The 20,405-nt window shown below is 48.8% G+C and overlaps 3 protein-coding genes across 21 annotated transcripts in view; 1 reads left to right on the plus strand and 2 right to left on the minus strand.

Moving 5' to 3' along the window:
* Positions 1 to 10,674, plus strand: part of USP49 (ubiquitin specific peptidase 49) — a 104,513-nt gene extending 93,839 nt beyond the window's left edge. For 3 of the 8 annotated variants that reach the window (XM_001085366.5, XM_077999972.1, XM_077999973.1), the window contains exons 6-8: positions 711 to 819; positions 1,709 to 1,914; positions 3,886 to 10,674. In XM_001085366.5, the coding sequence (XP_001085366.3) occupies positions 711 to 819; positions 1,709 to 1,914; positions 3,886 to 4,076 (506 nt within the window). In that variant the 3' untranslated portion in view covers positions 4,077 to 10,674. Of the gene's footprint in view, positions 1 to 710; positions 820 to 1,708; positions 2,196 to 3,885 lie in introns of those variants that run through there. The other 5 variants (XM_077999977.1, XM_077999976.1, XM_077999974.1 and 2 more) reach the window with 3 other exon arrangements.
* A 4-nt stretch (positions 10,675 to 10,678) lies between these two features.
* TOMM6 (translocase of outer mitochondrial membrane 6) lies at positions 10,679 to 12,908 on the minus strand. The gene is given in 3 exon segments (NM_001193443.1): positions 10,679 to 11,002; positions 11,231 to 11,335; positions 12,745 to 12,908. Coding segments are annotated over 2 exon segments (225 nt in total). The 5' UTR covers positions 12,873 to 12,908; the 3' UTR covers positions 10,679 to 11,002; positions 11,231 to 11,238.
* Positions 12,909 to 12,945: 37 nt separating this feature from the next.
* PRICKLE4 (prickle planar cell polarity protein 4) lies at positions 12,946 to 20,357 on the minus strand. 12 transcript variants are annotated; one of them, XM_077999979.1, is made up of 9 exons: positions 19,643 to 20,326; positions 18,956 to 19,127; positions 18,333 to 18,392; positions 16,954 to 17,097; positions 16,333 to 16,440; positions 15,494 to 15,631; positions 15,031 to 15,234; positions 14,248 to 14,452; positions 12,946 to 13,807 (listed from the first exon to the last, which is right to left on the minus strand). In XM_077999979.1, the coding sequence occupies exons 2-9, from the start codon at positions 19,118 to 19,120 to the stop codon at positions 13,437 to 13,439; spliced, it is 1,395 nt and encodes a 464-aa protein (XP_077856105.1). In that variant the 5' UTR covers positions 19,121 to 19,127; positions 19,643 to 20,326; the 3' UTR covers positions 12,946 to 13,436. The 12 variants fall into 12 exon arrangements, with proteins under 12 accessions (XP_077856105.1, XP_077856107.1, XP_077856111.1 ...); XM_077999981.1 differs by lacking the exon at positions 18,333 to 18,392 and having other exon boundaries at positions 19,643 to 20,357; XM_077999985.1 differs by lacking the exon at positions 18,333 to 18,392 and having other exon boundaries at positions 18,956 to 18,992; positions 19,643 to 19,814.
* Positions 20,358 to 20,405: the final 48 nt, after the last annotated feature.

The raw sequence follows: 20,405 nt of genomic DNA on the forward strand, positions 1-20,405 counted from the left end.
GAGCAGGAAGTAGAATTAGGCTTACCTAGTGCAAACAAAAAGCTTCTTAAAATCATATTGTGGGGTATCATAATTGAAGTTATAAGCCATTGTAAAGACATGGAGCCTTAACATATGCTTCTACTCTGTGTGCTTGCTGTTGCACGTTCCATTATATTCCATTATACGCAAAGTTCCTGATGGCAAAAATTGGAAAGATTTGAGTTGCTTGTAACAGTCGACCCAAATAACAGTGACTTAAAATGAGAGGTATTATTTTTCTGTTACATAAAACAAGTCTGAAGGACATTCAGGGCCAGCATGGTGGCTGCATGGTCATCATTGACCCAAGCTATTTCTGTCTTTCTGTTTTACTATCCTGTTGCAAGACTTCTGTCTTCAAAGTTACCTTTTGGTCCAGGAGGAATTCCAGTAGTTTCAGATAGTGGGAAGGCCAAAGGGATGCACCTTACAAGTGAGTCAGCCTTGTATAAGCAGAGTCCCATACAGTCATTCCTTTCATCTTAGCCAGAACTTCCATGGCCACACCATGCAGGCTTGTGAAGCCGGGAAATGCAGTCATAAAGGGGGTCACATTGCACTCCCCAAAAAATTGAGGTTCAGGTACTTAGAAATATGGAGAATGCATATTGAATGGCAAGTCACTGTCTCTGCCATAGCTAGAAAAAACTCTTCACAACCTATGTCTTATACCTTCCCAAACCACATAGGCAAACGACGAAAATCCAATCCCAAACCCCTTGTTCTGAGTGAAGCTAGAAAGCAGTTAATGATCTACAGACTACCTCAGGTTCTCCGGCTGCACCTTAAAAGATTCAGGTGAGCTTGCTGTGGGAGTCCTAGCTGGGTGAGAGCTGTGGGAATAGCTGCTCCAAAGGCTTTGGTGAGGGCAAATGTCTTCTATGGTGTTGGGAGGGGAAGCCTGTTCACTTGAGACCTTGTGTTTTCCATGGAGATTAAATCATTCACATCCACTAAGGCAAATTAATGTGGGAGCCCAGCAGGACTGGGCTTTTGCTGTCATGCGCCTGTGTAATTAATTATCCAGCCTGCACTGGGTATCTGTGCTTAAAGATTTTCTAGCCTGGCTTGGACTTATGTAGAGGTTCATCTTCAGGATGAAATATAAAATAATCTGGAAAAGAAGGGCAGGCAGGAAACTACAAAAAGACTGTTGCTTGAATTGCTTGTTTAGGGATCTCTAGGTTTAGAGTACTTCATGGAACATTCACAGCAAATAAATGGGCCAGGCGCAGTGGCTCATGACTGTAACCCTAGCACTTTGGGACGCCAAGGTAGGCAGACTGCTTGAGCTCAGGAGTTCAAGACCAGCCTGGGCAACATGGTAAAACCTTGTCTCTACAAAAAATACAAAAATTAGCCAGGCGTGGTGGTGTGCACCTATAGTCCCACCTACTTGGGAGGCTGAGGTGGGAGGATCACCTGAGCCTGGGAAGGTTGAGGCTGCAGTGAGCCTTTATTGATCACACCACTGCACTGCAGCCTGGGCAACAGAGTGAGACCCTGTCTGTAAATAAATAAATAAATAAATAAATAAATGTGAACATTGATTACCACCATTTTATTGATGGGAAGACCAAAACCAGAAGGTTTAATTTTCTCAGTTCCCTGTTTTATTAATACCTACCTCTACCTACAATTGTATATGCCGGTTTTTACTAGTAACAAGCTTATATCCATGTTCTAGGTGGTCTGGCCGTAACCATCGAGAGAAGATTGGGGTCCATGTCGTCTTTGACCAGGTATTAACCATGGAACCTTACTGCTGCAGGGACATGCTCTCCTCTCTTGACAAAGAGACCTTTGCCTATGATCTCTCCGCAGTGGTCATGCATCACGGGAAAGGGTTTGGCTCAGGACACTACACAGCCTATTGCTACAACACAGAGGGAGGTGCGTGCGCTTTACTCTGTGGGGTGGGGGACACGGAAAGGGGTTATTTGTCCACATTTTATTGTTTTCCTTTTATTTCCATCCCATGGATTACCTAGAGGGAAATTACATACATGAAAATCCAATGGCAAGAATTGTGAAAGTTGGGTCAGGCGCCGTGGCTCACACATGTAATCCCAGCACTTTGGGAGGCTGAGGTGGGTGGATCACCTGGGGTCAGGAGTTTGAGACCAGCCTGGCCAACATGGTTAAACCCTGTCTCTATTAAAACAGTACAAAAATTAGCCGGGAGTGGTGGCGGGCACTGGTAATCCCAGGTACTCAGGAGGCTGAGGCAGGAGAATCGCTTGAACCTGGGAGGCAGAGGTTGCAGTGAGCCAAGATTATGCCACTGCACTTCAGCCTGGGTGACAGAGCAAGACTCTTATCTCAAAAAGAAAAAAAGAATTATGAAAGTTGGATTCAAATTTTGGGTATATTACTAAGTAACAACGTATGGTTGTTCTAAGAATTAAAAGGAACTGACATGTAAAAGTGCTTAGAACAGGACCTAGGCCCTGTGCAATGGCTCACGCCTGTAATTCCAACACTTTGGGAGGCAGAGGCGGGAGGATTGCTTGAGGCCAAGGGTTCAAGACTAGCCTGGGCAACATAGTAAAAACTTACCCAGGCGTAATGGTGTGCACCTGTGGTCCTAGCTACTTGGGAGGCTGAGGTGGGAGAATTGCTCGAGCCCAGGAGTTTGAAGTTGCAATGAGCTGTGATTTCACCACTGCATTCTAGCCTGGGCAAGAGAGTGAGATCCTGACTCAAATAAATAAATAAAAAGAGCAGTTGCCTAGCACATAGTGCTTATTCAGTCACTGTTTGAGGATATTGTAGTATTATCAAAAATATTGGTTATTGATAATATTACTATTGTTGTGGTAATGCTACTTCTGCACACCCCAGTTTCCTTCTTGGTTATGCAGAAACAGTAGAACCTGTGTAACCTCAAGGAGATACTGTATAAATCTCACTAGCCGCAGCTTATAAAGCTGAGAACATTTACTGAGCACTTACTATGTTCTTACTACTTCCCCCGCCATGGGAAGTGTGGGGATGCAAGGGCCCCTCCAAAGGTGCTTTAGGTCCTCATCCTCCAGAGTGGAGTCTTCCAGCTACTGCACTGACTGATGGGCTGCAGATGTGTTTTCAGCTGTTCACTGTTCTTGAACTGCACAGCCCTTGGGGCAGCCAGAGCCTGTGAATAAATACTTTTGTTCCTTCTAAATTTTCCTTTATCACTCCCCTCTATTTCCATTTCTCCTCTCCTCCTCCCCTTCCTCCTCATCTTCCTCCTCATCTCCCCATTGCTTAGCCTGCAGTATTGCAGCTATCTTTCTAGAAGGCTCTAGTGGACAATAAAAAAGCCTGAAGAAAACAAAGATAAAAATTGCAGTCAGTCGGCCAGGCGTGGTGACTCATGCCTGTAATCCCAGCACTTTGGGAGGCCGAGGTGGGCGGATCACGAGGTCAGGAAATCGAGACCATCTTGACTAACATGGTGAAACCCGTCTCTACTAAAAATACAAAAAATTAGCCAGGTGTGGTGGCGGGCGCCTGTAGTCCCAGCTACTCGGGAGGCTGAGGCAGGAGAATGGCGTGAACCCGAGAGGTGGAGCTTGCAGTGAGCCGAGATCCCGCCACTGCACTCCAGCCTGGGCGACAGAGCAAGACTCCATCTCAAAAAAAAAAAAAAAAAAAATTGCAGTCAGTTGATAAGCGGTACTGTGGGGTTTGGTGGGGTTAAAGCCAGTGGATACACAGAGGTCTGTCGGTTTCATTTACTTGTCCCTTCCCCCACCAATAATCGAGGGTTGGCTCTATTCAGAACTTCTCTGTCCCTTTCTTCATCTCCTGATTTTGCCTGCTGACTAGAAATATGAATTGGGTAGTCATTTTCTCTCTTTTTCTCCTTTGGTTTCCTAGGTTTTTGGGTCCACTGCAATGACTCAAAGCTGAATGTATGCAGTGTCGAGGAAGTGTGCAAAACCCAGGCCTACATCCTTTTTTACACTCAAAGAACAGTGCAGGGCAATGCAAGAATCTCAGAAACCCATCTCCAAGCTCAGGTGCAGTCCAGCAACAATGATGAAGGCAGACCACAGACATTTTCCTGAATGGGAGGCATGTATCAAAGACTGGCTTTTGTGTATTGGTGTCCATACATCTTTCCTCTTATAGGAAATAAGGCTACTGCAGGAACAGATTACTAGGTTTGCCTCACTGGGTCTAGAGTAGAAGGTGCCAGGTGATTCGTGTCCTGTCATAAATTTTGTAGTCTTTCTTTTGAATGAGTTTGGGAGTTCCCTCCTTTCCTAAAAACAAAAGAAGTAACTTCTATGAAGATCCTTTCATCAGTTGCTTCTGAATATAGAGGGATCTAGGTGGAAGAAAGGGGGAGTAAATTAATCATATCCACACAGGAGAGCAGCCATGTTTTCTCTCCATTATGTGATTCCCCTGCTAAGCAGGACCTCCTTGCAGCACCAGAAGAACCCTCCAGATGTGAGCAGCCCTGGACAGACCGTGTGAGGAGGGGCCCTGGGCTAGCAGTTTGCTGGATGGGATTGGCTTCAAGATGGGAGATGAAGTCTAAAGGGTTTATTCCCACAAAGGAAGTAACCTTCAAGGGTTCAAAACAAACTTCCTTTTTTGGGGATAGCTGCTGAAGAGTGGAGTGAGATGCATGGAACAAATTTCCCCATGCAAAATGGGATGGTTTTCGTATGTCATACCCTCCCTACCTGCTGCTGTCATTTAATCATTCCATATTTCTGAGACTGGCATGAATACCCCTTCATTCTAAAGAAGGGGCAGGTCATATAAAGAAGCAATAGACCAGCACATGTTGCATGTTGAGCCAAAGGACACTCCTGGCTATCCCAGTTCTGTAGCAGATCCCTGGTTCAGGTCTAGGGCAAGCACATGGTTTGGTTTAAATTGATTCTTAGGTTTTCTCAGAACTCAATTGAGGATGGGCAGAGATAGCTGGTGCTCCAGGGCTTATTGAATGCCTATCACCCGTTCTCACTTCAGTGCAGCATGCAGCTTCTTAGCCTGCAGCTTCTTTCTTGCTCCTGGAGAGGTAGAACATTCATGGTCACAGGGTTTGGGAGCTTTTGGTTTTCTAGGGTATGTTAACTGCTTAGGAATCCACCTCGTACATATCTGGAGTTGATTACCGATGGCCTTGACCTGTTTCCTCCCAAATCTGATAATCCCTACTGTTGCTTTACCCCCCATACTCAGTCCATCAGAGAAAAAAACAAGAGTGCCCCGTCCTTTCCCCCAGTGCTAGTAAAATACATCGTCCTTTTTAAATTGGGTCAGTTTCTAAACAGAATGAAATTGCCTAGATAAAAACCCTTGTCCCCATCAGGTGCCACTTCATTCTTAGTTCTTCACTTAGATTTGCTGGTGAAAGTGAATGCAAACCCTAACTTTTGTTGCTGTGGTTGCTGCAGTGAGCCTCACTCAGCCTGTCACTATAAATGCTCATCTTTTGACTGAGTATATCGTATTAATGTTTGAATTCAGGTAGAAGTACAGTTGTCACTTGAAGGGAGTAGATGTGGAAGGGAGTTCGGGGAGGGGTGGGAAGTGGGGAAAGCGAGGCTAAAGAATGAGGATTATAGCTTTAGCAATGTTGATGAGCCACATTTCCCGCACAGATCTGTAGCATTTGCTGTTGACTTTTTGAAATGAACTCTCCCATAGGCCCTGCCAGGCAGCACTGAGACATGGAGGAAATTCAGACAAAAAATGGCTCACCCTGATAGGGAAGGAATGACTATATTTTAAATTAAACTTGCTTTTTCCAACACTGTGAGATTTCTGTAATATTTAGCTTTTATTTGGAAGCGATAGCGTATGGCATTTTTTATGCTGTTTGGTTTATATTGTCTACTGCAGGCTTCTTTGTATAAGCTTTGCCTGGGCTCACCCTCTCCTGGACACTGTTTTAAAGTGTCACCGCTGTCCATGCTGCCAGAGGCTCTGATGTGAAGCTGTACTCTTAAGATCCAAGTTTTTAAGTCGGCATGATTAGTAATGACTTTTTGTGGCAATAGAAAAGCCCATTAACTCAAAAAAACCAAGGAGAGTAAAAAGGGAAGGAAACTATGAATCGTGCCTCATCTTTCATTGAATCCTATATTTATTATTCTAGAAAAAGAGAACTTACAAGATAGAGAAGAACTAATAGAGCATCTACTTTACCCCTCAGGCTGTCCAGTGGGGATAATTACTAATAAACATTTAATGGAAAATTCAAAGATCTTCCAATTTAATTTTAAAAAATAGTTTTATACCAAATATTATAAGGATTTATTAAGCAGATTAAGGACTTCATGAAATAAGTGCTTAGCTGAGCACGCATATATCAAAGTAATAAAAGAAACTAACATCAGAGTCTCCACTGAGCTACACATTTGTGAAAGGTGCCCACTGCAGTTACAGACACCTCAGGTACCCAGAGGCAGCAGCACTAGACACTTAAGAAGTTGGTATTTAAGGAGATTTTTTATTAAAGAGTTCCCTGCTGCATAAGCCAATGGCTATTGTGAGTGAATTGTCCCTTTGCCTTTAATTTATTTACATATTGGGTATAGATAAATGTCTCAGTTGCATCTTAAATTGAATCATTCTAAAGAGAGGAAAATAAGAACCAGGTAAAAGCTGACTAGATGCTGCCAAATCAAACCCAAGGTCTCCTAACTGAACCTTAATGGGCCTGCTTCTCTCCCAGGGCAAGTAGTTAAGAGTCTCGTTCCAGGAACCCTTTGTAGTTAGTTGGCTGGCATGTTTACTTGCTGCTGTAGCCAGCCAAGATGAGTGCACCTAGGCCCTCAAAAAGGATTTTTTTTTTACCTCAATCTAGCCTAACTCTCATATCTGTGGTTGCCTCTGAGATGAACATCCATGCTAGTATAAAAATAGTTAGGAATGCCCTTGGCAGCCAGGAACTGAAGCTGTTATTAAATGGTAGTCAGAGCTCTTGCCAGCTTTGATCCAGCCCCTCAGTCTTGGAGTTATGGGGCAGGGTTGGGGGGCAGTGCTACACTGTAAAGAATTTCCAGGCTGGGCACGGTGGCTCACGCCTGTAATCCCAGCACTTTGGGAGGCCGAGGCGGGCGGATCACAAGGTCAGGAGATTGAGATTGAGATCATCCTGGCCAACATGGTGAAACTCCATCTCTACTAAAAATACAAAAATTAGCTGGGCGTGGTGGCACGTGCCTGTAGTCCCAGCTACTCGGGAGGCTGAGGCAGGAGAATCGCTTGAACCCAGGAGGCAGAGGTTGCAGTGAGCCGAGATCGCGCCACTGCTCTCCAGCCTGGTGACAGAGCGAGACTCCGTCTCAAAAAAATAAATAAATAAAATTTCAGACGTCTCTTAAAATGTCATGAATAAAATTGGAAACTGTAGAAGTGTTATGTGTCCTATGGACTCAATAGCAGAGTTTATTTTTGTCTTTAATGGCAAGGCTTCTAGAGTCAATGATTGTATGAGTTTGCTACTCTGGCTGTGCTTACAGCTCCATCCAAGTACAAGGGAAGAACCAATGAGGTGGATTGGCTGGCAGTGGGGCATGCCCCAGCATAAGCCCTAGAGAGGTTGACAGTAGTGCAGAATGAAAACTTGGTTGGGGATGGCGGGTGGTGGGAGGAGGGTGGGCAGGCCGGGAGGGAGAAATGGAGTTTGTTTTACTTACTGACAAAGCTTTGTGAACTAATTTTATACAATTCATAAAATTTGGTGCCTTGTACTCAATTATGGTTTGCATGGAATTGAAAAGATTAAGGGAAAGGATTTCTTGTCATTTCAAGTGGCAGGTGGGTCTGTGTAGTGTTTAAAGGACATCTGGTTCACAGACTTTTAAAAAGCATTTCATGTCTCGTGTGTGAATGCAAATTATTCTTACCAGCAAGTTCTAAAATTATATTACAATGTCCAAATTCTTTGTATTTGTGACTGTTCATCAAATGGCTGTTTTTCAAGCAGACTATGTACTCCATTTGTTTTTCACTTCCCTTGTCACGTTCCATACATTAACTTGGGCCTTTTAAAATCAGGCTGGGGGGCTACCCCTTCTTAAATGTATACTATATCCCTATCTGAGGTTACATCTTGTGAGTGGAAGGGATGCTTTCCCCAGGTGGTTGGGAGAGCACAAATGTTCAGAAAAGGCCTTTTAGTCTTTATCAAAACAATGACTAATGCTGGGCAACATATAGCAGAAGTCAAACAAAAATGATTCCTCCTGAAGTGGTACCTTCATTGGTTCTGATGTTCTTTTGCAAAAAATGTCCGGGAGCAGTATAGAAAACCTCTGTATGTGAACCACAGATTGTAAGGCAAGCCAGTGCACTGTGTAATATGCAAAGGGAGTGGTGCAAAAGAGAAGGCACCCATCCTAGCTCTCCATGCCCTTCCCCCCTCCGGCAGGCACTGACTGAGATGGTGCTGAGTGGCTGTGGAAGGTGCTAAGACCCAGTCTCTTCACTGCAGGGCTGTTTACAGCCAGTTTCTTTTACTCCGACCTTAAGGTTTCCACTGAGCTCCTGAAACTTCACCAAATGGTGTTTAAAAGTTTACCACTCAAATGCACACTTGAAAATTGGGTCCCTCAGCCTCATTACTGAACTAAATAAGTGAAGAGGTTGTATCTTTGGGGTAAAACTTTCCATGGCCATTTAATTTTTTAACTAGTTAAGTACGTATCTTCCTGGTGGTTCAGACTTTTTAAGTCAGCACTAAAGCTGAAAAGCGCCTTCTAAATATGACTGTGACTTTAGTTTGTATCTTACGTTTAATAACTGTTCTGTTGGGCCAAGACTATGACTTTAATTACTGTGTACTTATTCAACCCACACTCTGCACTAAATACACCATAGCTACTATAGCATTGTGACACTCATTTTTGTGGACTCATTCCATACTTCCACTGGCATATTTCGTTTAAAATCTAGCTAGAGATTTTCATAGTACTGTGTTAACTAGCCAGGGCTGAAAAGTGTGACAGGATATAAAATTGACTTTCCTTGGGGAAAATGTTGTTTTGGCAGTAATGAAGGCCAATTCCTTCATTTACAGAATTCATGATTACTTATCAATTTTTGAAAGTTGTAGATTAAGTAGTTTTATTTACTAAATTCTTAACCACTTTGAATAATTAAGCCAGTTTAAGTGAAACATTGGCTGGACACGGTGGCTAGCACCTGTAATCCCAACACTTTGGGAGGCCAAGGTGGGAGGATTGCTTGAGGCCAGGAGCTCAAGACCAGCCTGGGAAACAGACTTGAAATCTTTTCAAAAATGTATAAAAATTTAAAAATAAATAAATGAATCCTTACTCAACCATCATTATGGCTTTAAAACCCAACCAACAGTAAACACTTACTTGAAGCCAAAACAGTAAATTTTGAATAAAATTTGAATTATGCTTTTGGAAGCTGCCATGTCTTAATTCTTGCTGGATTTTGATTTTCAATTTTGGAAGTTTTTATCAAATAAAACTGTTCAGTCATGAGTATATCAGGTAGCAGCCTTTAAGGATCTAAGTTTCATTCCTATAAAGAACAGGAGGTGCTGGTATTTCTTGTCTTAGCAAGTGGTCTGATACGGGTCTTAAATGGGGGTTAGCATCTATACTATGGCTTAAAAGTTTCCTCCTTGGTCACCATTTGGGAGGTGATGGCTTCTAAGCTAAGCTTTGCTCTCATGTGATCCTTCTTCATCTTAATACCCAGTAAAATATAAACCTCTCAGAGTCTACCCAGTGTAGACTCAAGGGTCTTGGCTTCATCTTCAAGATCTATCTGATTTATACAAAGAATGGTGCTGTTTTTATATACATACTAAAAAAATTTAATTCTCAAGCAATTTTCTTAATATTTACGCCAGCAAGGTCAGGAAAGACTATTTTGTCCTGTTTATCTTTAGTAGTGAACAAACTGCTAAAGACATCTGTCATTCTTAACAGGCCACTGTGGTCCATATATACTGACCCTCCTTTCCAATTAATGTCCTTTAATCCCACACTAGTTTCATAGGAGACTTGGCACATAAAAGCAGTATTTTTTTTAATGTCTAGTAAACTGACCAGAAAAAAATAATTGCCATGGTGGACCCGTTTCTATCCACCCCTTTCTATGGCTATACAAGTTTATACATGCCAGTTCCGTACGTACTCCATTTCCAAAGAGCCCCCAAACCCTGGACAGTAGCACTACCATCAATTTCAGGGTCACAAAACATCTCCTCCTGAAGGAAGCGGCTTCCTCAGCAGTGTCACTTTAGTGCCCACTGCCCAGGCTTACTTCACTTTACCTCCCCCTACACATCACTGCCCTCTTTGTGCCACCAAACCTCACTATTCCAGCAACAATGCCTCCCTGGTGCCTGGAAAACCCATCTGGTGCACTAAAATGCTATGCAACACCAAATGGCTTCTTCCCCTTATATTGCTCAACAATGTAAATTCTTCAAGAATAAACTTCATGCTATGTTGACATCAATGTATGGTTACAGCTTCCTTTTTTTTTTTTTTCCTTCCTTTTAAAATGAAGCAAACCACCTCCATTAAAATCCATGTTTGGGGCTTGTTTTTGTCTCTCAAGTGTGAAATATAAATCATGTTTTTATGATTTTTGTAAATTTTTTTACACCTTGTTTTTGTAAGCAAAAGTTTCTTATTAAAAGAATAAAATGACTGCCTTTGTGTGCGGTATTTATTTCAAATGTTTGTTAAAACAGCACTGTTATTTCTCAGGACAAGAGCAAAGATCACCCCCTGCAGAAGCTTGGGAACTATGTACAGAACTTTATAGAACAGAGGCCATACTTTAGCTTAAGCCTGTCTGCTGACCAGAGAATGGAATTCTGCGTGGACTCAAGGAACAAAAGGAAACTAGGCAGGGAGAGGGAAGAAAAGTGCCCATCTGAATCAAACTTCAGCTGCCATCAGGGCACATCTTGTGGTGGTCACAGATTGTAGGCTGTTTTTTGGAAGATTCGGGTTCAGCACAGGATTCCATTTGTCTGCAATCGGATAAGACAACAGGTGGCATTAGAACTAGAAAAGTATGGGAGGGAAACTGGTAAGAGATACTTAAATCCCTTGCAACATCTGAAAACACATTTAACTAGGAATAGTTAAGGGTTTTACATCACATTCTTTTGTACATTTCGTGAACAGTTGACAGAAAACATTGCTTCTCCCAGTCTCTAGGTCTCCTAAGACACGCAGGGGTGTGGTTCAGTGCTTACCTACTTGGCTACACCCCTGGCTGAGGTGCCATGAGGTCAATGTCACTCAAGTTCCTGGCCAGCCAAACTCCCGCAGCAAAGAGTCCCAAATTTAGTATCAAGTTCCTGGAAAAAAATGTGTTTTACTAACCCTGTGGTCACTGAATCTGTTGTACAGTTAACGAAATGTACTGGGGGAAAAAGCTTCCATCACCACCACCTTCCCGAGGTGTTAATACATGGTTGTGACATGGCAGGTTGCTCAAGACCCACGTGGGAATTTGGAGTTTATTTTTGTGCCTAATAAATGTAAGATAAGTCTGGGTGAGGTGGCTCACACCTGTAATCCCAGCACTTTGGGAGCCCGAGGCAGGCGGATCCCGAGGTCAGGAGTTCAAGACCAGCCTGGCCAACATGGTGAAACCCCGTCTCTACTAAAAATACAAAAATTAGCTGGGTGTGGTGGTGCGCGCCTGTAATCCCAGCTACTGGGGAAGCTGAGGCAGGAGAATCACTGGAATCCGGGAGCCGAGATTGCAGTGAGCTGAGGTCGTGCCACTACAGCCTGGGTGACAGAGCGAGACTGTCTCAAAAAGAAATAAATGTGGCCAGACGGGGTAGCTCACGCCTGTAATCCTAGCACTTTGGGAGGCCGAGGCGGGTGGATCAAGAAGTCAGGAGTTTGAGACCAGCCTGCCCAAGATGGTGAAACCCCGTCTCTACTAAAAACACAAAAATTAGCTGGGTGTGGTGGCGCGTGCCTGTAATTCCAGCTACTGGGGAGGCTGAGGCAGGAGAATCACTTGAACCCGGGAGGCGGAAGGGACAGTGAGCCGAGATCGCGCCTCTGCACTCCAGCCTGGGTGCCAGAGCGAGACTCCGTCTCAAAAAAAAAAAAAGAAAAGTAAGATCCGCAAAGCCCAGCGACAGCACTAGTCCAGCGCCAAAAAAGCCTGTTTACGTGCTGGCACCTCTTCCCTTGATCAGGGTGACATACAGATACAGCCACACGAACGAAAGATCGCTTTTGCCACACGGGAACTCTCCCTCCTGGCCAAGGACCTCAGTGACGCACAGGCAGAGCTACGAGGACGCCACAATGCTGGCAATGTTAAAAAACAAAAACAAGGCCGGGCGCGGTGGCTCACGCCTGTAATCCCAGCACTTTGGGAGGCCGAGGCGGGCGGATCACGAGGTCAGGATATCGAGACCATCCTGGCGAACATGGTGAAACCCCGTCTCTACTAAAAATACAAAAAAATTAGCCGGGCGTCGTGGCGGGCGCCTGTAGTCCCATTTTCTAGGAAGGCTGAGGTAGGAGAATGGCGTTAACCTAGGAGGCGGCGGAACTTGCAGTGAGCGGACATCGCGCCACTGCACTCCAGCCTGGGCGACAGAGCGAGACTCCGTCTCAAAAAAAACAAAAACAAAAAACCAAAAAAACAAAAACAAAAAACCCTGAGGCGCCAGCCTCGCGAGAAAGGGGAATACCGACGTAAGGGCCAGAGAAGGACCAAGTTCTTGGGCTCGGTTACCTCCGGAAGTCATTCCTATCTGTGGCAAAGCGGTAGACGCCCCGAAGCCAATCTCCCACGTTGTCCGGTATTTCGGGAGTTTCATTAGCCGAGCCAGCAGCGCTCACCGGGACCCCGCTGGAAGCCATAGTAGGAACCTTCGCATGGGCCGCGGTGGAGGAACCGTATCAGCGTCGCGGGTGAATGACGCACCTCCGGTTTGGCACTTCCGGCTGCTACCAACCGGCAGGGGAGCGCTGTTCGCTTAGTCCGACATCCGGAAGAGGGACGGCACCCTGCTGCGCGTCCACGAACTCTAGGAGGGGAGGAGCGCGGCCCGGCTCTACGGTCCCCTGCTCCCGGTCCCACCTCCGGCTCTCCAGCCGGTAACCGTCACGCGTGCTATGATCATTTAATTGGCTCGGGAGGAGGATGGTGGGGACGGGGCTGTCCCAGCCTGTGGAGGTGGGGGTAGGGGCTATCTCAGCAGGGGAAGCGTAACTTTGGGGAATGGGTTTTGCCAAGAAAGTCTCCACCAAAAGTCCTAACGCGCTGTGCTGAAGGGGGCGCACTCCAAACTTGTCACCTCGCCGCCTCTCGCAGGCGTGCGCCTGACTGCGTCTCAGTCTAGGATTGTTAGGGGAGGCTAGCCTTGTTCTCCCGCTTTACAGACCCCTTTCCTCCCACTCACACCCCCTCTCTGAGCTGCGCCACTAGCACATGGTGCAGTGCTTCTTAGAGGCGTTGCTGTCCTCTGCTTGGAGGCTTCCGAGGATTTTCCAGGACAGGGGAAGGCGCTCGCCTAAGAAAAAGCCTTCAGGTTCCGAGTCAGAGGAGGAGGAGCAGGTGGAGAAAGGGGTGTCCTTGGAATCACAAAGAGTCTCCAAGCGGCACTGCTCCTGCCCTTTGGGTGCCTCCGCTTTTTCCCCAGGTCGGTTCTCCTGCTGGGGACTGGATCCAGGCAGCCCCGTCTGAGTTTGCAGGCAGGAACCGCCGGCGGCAGCGAGAAGGAGTGTTCGGGAGAGGGTCGCAGAGTTCACCGAGGTTTGGTCCCTTCCTCCAGTTCGGTCTGGTCCAGTCTCCCCTGTTCCGGGCCGGGTCGGAAACGCTGGTCTCAGAGATGCGGAGCTGGACCTCCACCGCAGCTAGCGGGGGTGAAGCCCAGCCTCTCGCCCCGCCCAGCCCAGCCCCTGGGCCGTGCGCGCCGCCGCCACCGCCGCCGCCGCGAGTCCTCGCCAGGGTCCCCCGCCTCCACCAGAGGGCGGCCGCGTCCCGCGCCTGGGAGGGAGTCCGGCGCCGCAACCCCGACCGCGGCGCGGGGTGGGTTCGGGAGGCCCTCGGAACGCTCCGGCCAGGGACGCGCGGTGAGAGCTGCGGGCCCCGAGGCTCGGATCTGGGGGGTGCGGTGGGGGTGCTCCTGGAGGGGCGGGACGGCGTGGGACCGGGGCGAGGGTCCCAGCCCGGGAGAACCCCCACAGCCCAGCCCAAGCTCCCTCCCGCTTTGCTCTGCATCCTCTCCCTTACCAAGGAATGTCTGCCCTTCCAGTGCCCCGGCCCAGCTCGAGCCTGCATCCGAGTAGCGGTTCTCGAAGCAGCTGGGGCAGCAGGGGCTTCCCCCAGGCAGGGCATAACGTCCCCCGCCCAGAGGCCCGGCGCAGTCCTGGCAACAGAAGTGGTTCTCATGCCAGTGATGTCCCTCTGCCTCGGTGCAGCGCTGGGAGAAGATCAGCTGGGAGAGGGAGAGGGGAACGTTTCATTCATTCATTCACTCATTCATTCATCCAGTAACCACGCCTTTTACCCAGTTAACGCTAAAGCACATCTGCATACATTCCCATTTGATTCACTCAGCCACTCATGGACACAGGGAGGACTGATTGGCTTAGCCAGGACATCAGCTAGCAAGTGGCACAATCCGAAGTGCGACCTGGGGGTCTGGACTCCCAACCCAGGGCTCCAGGCTTCCTTTTATGCTGACATCAAGGGAATTTCTAGCATGATGAGGCACAGCACTGGGCACTTGGCATCTACTAAGATGAGCATGTGTCCAAGAGTCCCTGCTCTAGAGAAATTCTGTCATTCCAAGAACATCTGAGGACCTCTGCAGTGGGGGAGGCCACAGGCAGAAGGGCACCGGGTCCCACATGCCCAGAGCTCAAGTCAGAACACAGTGAACTTGCCCAGGCTGGTTCCTACTTCTCCCCACTCCCTGATACTGTGAGAAACTGTGGCCCAGGAGAGTGTTCCTTTGTATCCTGCCACTCTGGACCCTGGGCAGACCCCCAGTTCCTCCCCTCAAGGCTGTACCTGGTCACAAGCCGGGCAGCGCGGGCGCAGCAACTCTGCATGATGGCGGCCGCAGTAAAGTTGTCCATCATGGTAGAAGTAGATGAGGTTTATCAGGGCCTGGCCACAGGCCTGGCAGGCAAAGCAAGTCTGGTGCCAGCAACGCTGTTCCCCTGCCCGGGCTGCAAACACTCCGTACTCTCCTGGCTTCAGCAGCTCCCTACACTGTCAGAGGGGAGGTGCTGAGTTGGTCCGAGTAGGCACTACCGTCCTAACTTCCCTCCTTGCTCTTGCAATCTGATCCCAACCTGTTCTCACCATACCCTAGCAAGCCCACATCCACTGCAGCCTACACCAAGAGCTCCCAAACTTGGTTTCTGTTTTTCCTGTTTCCCAACCAGAGTTCCAGAAGCTAGCCCCTTCTGCAGAAATGAGAGGGCAAAGAATAGAGGAAGGGGAACTTGAGGGGAGGGGTGCTACAGACCTTCTCACAGGTGTGTCCTTCAAGCTTGGGAAGCACCAGGCGAGCTACCCCCTGTCCCAGGGCCTCCTGCTTCCGCCTGGAACAGAAGAGCCGCAGCTCGGCCCGCTCCTCCTCCCCAAGGGCCAGGCAGTAGTGCTCCTGCAGAAACAGTCCTCTACAGTTACTGGGAGAGCTCCAGCAGGAAAGATTGAGCATTGGTTGGAGGAAGAAAGGCTTGGCTGCTGGGTCAGAGAAACATTGTAGAACCTCAGGGAGATGCCAGAGATAATGGCATAGAAGGGGAAATCGAAGAAGAAGGAAAGGAGCTCAGGAAAGGCCACCTGAGTCTCCCCCTGCCCCCCTAGGAATGGTCATCAATCAGGTCCTGACAGGCCCACAGCACTCAGCCCTGTCACCATTAGGTCCTTGCTCCCAGTGAGCTAAGAGCTCAGTATCACTTCCAATTCTTGCATTTCCTCAAATTATTTCATATACTCCTGTCTTGCCTCCCCAACTGAATTGTAAGCCTTTAGGCTGGGCACATGTAGACCCTCAATAAATATGTAACAACCATACTCTCTACATTTGTACATTCCATTATCCGTTTCAAAAGTCGTTCATGTCCATTTTCTCATTTGCTCTTGAACTAAGCATTGTGGTGGGCAGAGCAGATGTTACTGCACCCGCTATTGTTACTGCCAACGTGAAAACTCAGGCAGGGGGAGAATGACACCCCAACCAGTGGCATAGCTGGGCCTTAAATCCACATCCCCTAACTTCTGGACTGAGGTTCTTCCCACAGTAAGAAAAGAGAGGGGCAGGGAGAGGCAAGAGAGGGAAGATGGGGAGAGGAGACCCACATCAATGTCCTGTGGAGGGAGTTGCTGCAGGAGGGTCCGAAGCCCAGTCCATTTGGGGGCTTGGTTGGTGTCCAGGCAAAGGGAACCCAAGCTCAGAACTGAAGGACCCTGAGGAGACATGGAAGAAGGGGAGGAGTGAAACTAGGTTTTTCTTTCTCCTTTCCCCCTAGTCATTGCCACCTCTTCTCCAATCTAGAGCAGCTTCTAAGCATGCCCTCCATTTGGGAGGGTCCTCCTTCCAGATCTTCACTGAGCGCAAGGATAGCTGACTGATGCCTGTATCTGTGGTCTTCCTTGAGGGAGGGTGGGGAGGCCCCACACCCCAAAACAGCTTCCCTTCTTATGCTTTCCCTTCTTAACCCCCTTCACGCCTTGGGGCCAAAGCCCCTAGAGTCTGCTTTGACAACACAGATTCCCTAGGAGAGGTAATGGATATTCATGTGAATGAGTTTAAAGTCAAAACCCCATGTTCTCAGCAGGTGCACAGACAGGAATTCCTGAAAAGAGAGAAAGGCAGTAAGAGATTAGGCACGAAGTCAAACTACGGGTTAGTGGAAAAAGGTGGCCACTCCACAGGATAGAGGATATGTTGGTCTCAGAGGAAGGGCACAACTCTACTACCTGAGCAGAGGTGTCCTCAGGGTCCTCCGCCGGCAGGTGGTCTGAGTCACTGTCTGAGTTGGCTGGCGGACCTGGATCCTGGGGCTTGGGGCTGTCCTCTTGGTGGGGCCAGCCAGAGTTCTGCACTGACATTAGTGGCAAAGGCTACCCCAAAACAATAAGAACACCTTCATGTATTAGGCCGTTACAATGTGCTAGGAAGTGTTAAGTGCTTTATAGGTATTATTTCCCTCAGTCCTCCCAACACCCAAATGACTTAGGTAGTATTATCCCCGTCTTACAGATGGCCCAACTGAGGATCAGGCCATGAGTAACATGCCTGAGGTCAAACAGCCAGTAAGTGGCGGAGCCAGGTCTTGAGGTCATGTCTTTTGGTCCAGAATTTCTGAAGTTCAAAATTCTGGGGTCTCCCAAGATTGGGATGGAGGTAAGCGGAGGCCCATGGTAGAAGGAGAGGGCACTTTGCCTTTCTGGTGGGCCTTTGGGCAGGCTGGCCCCTCTCTCCTTACCTCATCAGCCTTAACTTCCACCATTTCTCACCATGCACCCACAGCCCCAGTGAGCATGCTTCTTCACAACTTCCTACATGGGTCCAGTTTTTCCAGCTACATAGGCTTGGGCCTCTGGTTAAAGGATCTCCTTGATCGAGACCATCCTGGCTAACACGGTGAAACCCCGTCTCTACTAAAAATACAAAAAACTAGCCGGGCGAGGTGGCGGGCGCCTGTAGTCCCAGCTACTCAGGAGGCTGAGGCAGGAGAATGGCGTAAACCTGGGAGGTGGAGCTTGCAGTGAGCTGAGATCCGGCCACTGCACTCCAACCTGGGCGACAGAGCGAGACTCCGTCTCAAAAAAAAAAAAAAAAAAAAAAAAAAAAGGATCTCCTTACCAGGAAACCCTTCTCAGCCTCTGTGACCATACCAGCTCTCCCTTCCCTGAGCAACTGAAGCAAGCAGTGCCCCAAGATTCAGTGCCCCAAGATTTAGCACCTAATGTTTTTCTCTGCTCCCTGCATCTCTCTCGGCTCCTCATCTATGACTTCCTCGAGGACAGGAACACCTTGCACTTTTATATATAGCAGCAATTGCATTGGATAATCTAAGTTCATCTCTTCAGTTTTCCTCTCGGCAACTCCTGATATGACTACAATATCTTGGGGGTAAGAAGTGACTATTGGTACAGTGGTTCAGGCCAGTAATCCCAGAACTTTGGGAGGCTGAGGCAGGCGGATCACCTGAGGTCAGGAGATCGAGACCATCCTGGCCAACATGGGGAAACCCCGTCTCTACTAAAAATACAAAAATAAGTCAGGCATGGTGATGTGTGCCAGTAATCCCAGTTACTAGAGAGGCTGAGGCAGGGGAATCGCTCCAACCTACCTGGGAGGCAGAGGTTGCAGTGCAGTGCACTCCAACCTGGGCGACAGAGTGAGACTCCATCTCAAAAAAAAAAAAAAAAAAAAAAAAGTGACTATTAATGTAGAGAAGAGATGAGCCCTGCCCTCAAGGAGCTCATAGTGGGTAAGACAAAGATGAAACCAGGTAGAATGGGATCAGAGCTCTGGGCAGATACAAACCCTGGAGAAAAAAATAACCAGAGCAAACTTTTTAATAATATTTACTCTGTGCCAAGGACTCTTCTAGAATATTATATGATATAGTCCATCCTCACAATAATCTTATGAGGTAATTTCTTTTATTCCACTTGACAGTTGAAACAATTAACTGGCCCAAGATCATACCAGCGGCTAAGGGAAGCCTTAGGGGCATCTGGCTTCTGAGAGCTGGGATAGATTCTCAAAGTAGCTAGGCACAGGAGGGTCATCATCAAATCCCTGGCCTCTGTAAGACTGGGCCAGGGATTTGTATTGGGGTTGAGGTGAGGGTTTGGACCGTAACAGTTAATATTGCTTCCCAGCACTGAACCCTCCTCAGCACTGCCCCTCCACTCCCACTTCAAATGTCCTGTGCCACCCTTCCCTCCTTCCTGGCTTCACACCCACCTGCTTCCTTCCTCTTCTGTCCCTCAGGTCAGGCTTCCTGTGGAAGGTGGCCAGGATGGGCTGTTCACACCCGGAGTAGCCACTAACAGCACTGCCCCTGCTCCAGGCAGCAAGAAAGGAGGGAGCATCTGGGGCCCCAGGAGAATGACTTGCACCCTCTTCCATTTTAGCTCTAGTTTGCATGGAATTGTCCAACACAGAAACAACGCTCAGAAATCAGGCCTCTACTCCTCACCCTTCCATCTCCCCAAAGGCAGCCAGACTCCACCTCCACCTAGCACTGGGACACCCTTACTAACAGGCCAGCTGGATTCCCTCCATAATTCCCTTCCCCCTCCCACCTCAGATAAGGGACAGAGCTGAATCCCTTGTCTTGCCTCTGTGCAGGTGCAAGAGGGCTCAGGAGCTGGACATCCCCAACCCCCGCTGCCCTGAAGGGCAGAGCCCGAGAGGACTTAGGGCTTGGGGAGGTGGAGGGATGGGAAGATTTCTGGGGACAGTGGGAGGGAGAAGGAAGGGGAGTGCCCGGTCCCGCCGAGTGCCCTCTCGGTAGATCCCCAAAGCTTTTCTAGAACTTGGCGGGCCCGCCTCCGGGGCTGGGACGCGGAGTTTCCCGAGTCCGCTGGGCTTCCGGGTCTGGCTGCTGGGATTTTAGGGGAGTGGACCAGGACTTGGCTGGGGTCTCACCATCGCTGTGCGTCGCTGTCCGGGCAGTTCTGGACCGACTCTGCCGTCAGGCCCCTCACCCAGACCCCACCCGAAGGCGTCAGCGCCCGCCCCCGTCCGCCCCCGCCGGCCCCCGCCCTCACTAACAGCGCGGCCCTTCCTCTCCCACGCCCCAGGGGTCCCCGCTCGCCCCTCCCCTGCTGGTGGAGAGGGGCGGCTCAGGGAGGGGCCTGGAGCTGCAGATTGGGGGCGGGGGGGAAAGCAAAACAAAACCACATTTGTGGGATCTCAGGGTGGAAATGTGCGGGCTCCACGGCCTCTGCCATGCAGGTGCAGGGGCTCAGGCTGGGACTGCGCCCGGCGGGCATCCAGTAGACGCCGGGAGCCGCGTTTACGCTGGGTTCTCAACCACTCGCTGAATGGAAACGACTCGCCGGGCGCGCAGCCCTGTCCCTCTGCAGTTCCCAGGTCTCCCCAAACTCTCCCTCTGGTCTCCCAGCCCCGCCCCTCCGCGTGTTTCCCTTCAGTTCTCTCCCCCTTGTCTCCAGTGGTCCCCCTGGCCCCTTCCCCTCCCCTCAGCCCTCTTCCGGGTTACATCGTCTTGCCTGTCTCCCTTCAGGTCCCTTCAGACCCTCTCCCCTTCCCTTCGTTTCTCGCCCAACCCTCCATCCCCTTTTCGCTCGCTGCAGCACCCCCAACTTTGGTGTCCTCAGCCCCGCCTCTGCGCCCCGCCTCCGCCGCAGGCTCCGCCCTTCCCCCCCGCCGGGCTTTCTCAGCCCCTGGC

Source organism: Macaca mulatta, chromosome 4 (assembly GCF_049350105.2).
Source record: "Macaca mulatta isolate MMU2019108-1 chromosome 4, T2T-MMU8v2.0, whole genome shotgun sequence".
In the NCBI taxonomy this organism is placed as follows: Eukaryota; Metazoa; Chordata; class Mammalia; order Primates; family Cercopithecidae; genus Macaca; species Macaca mulatta.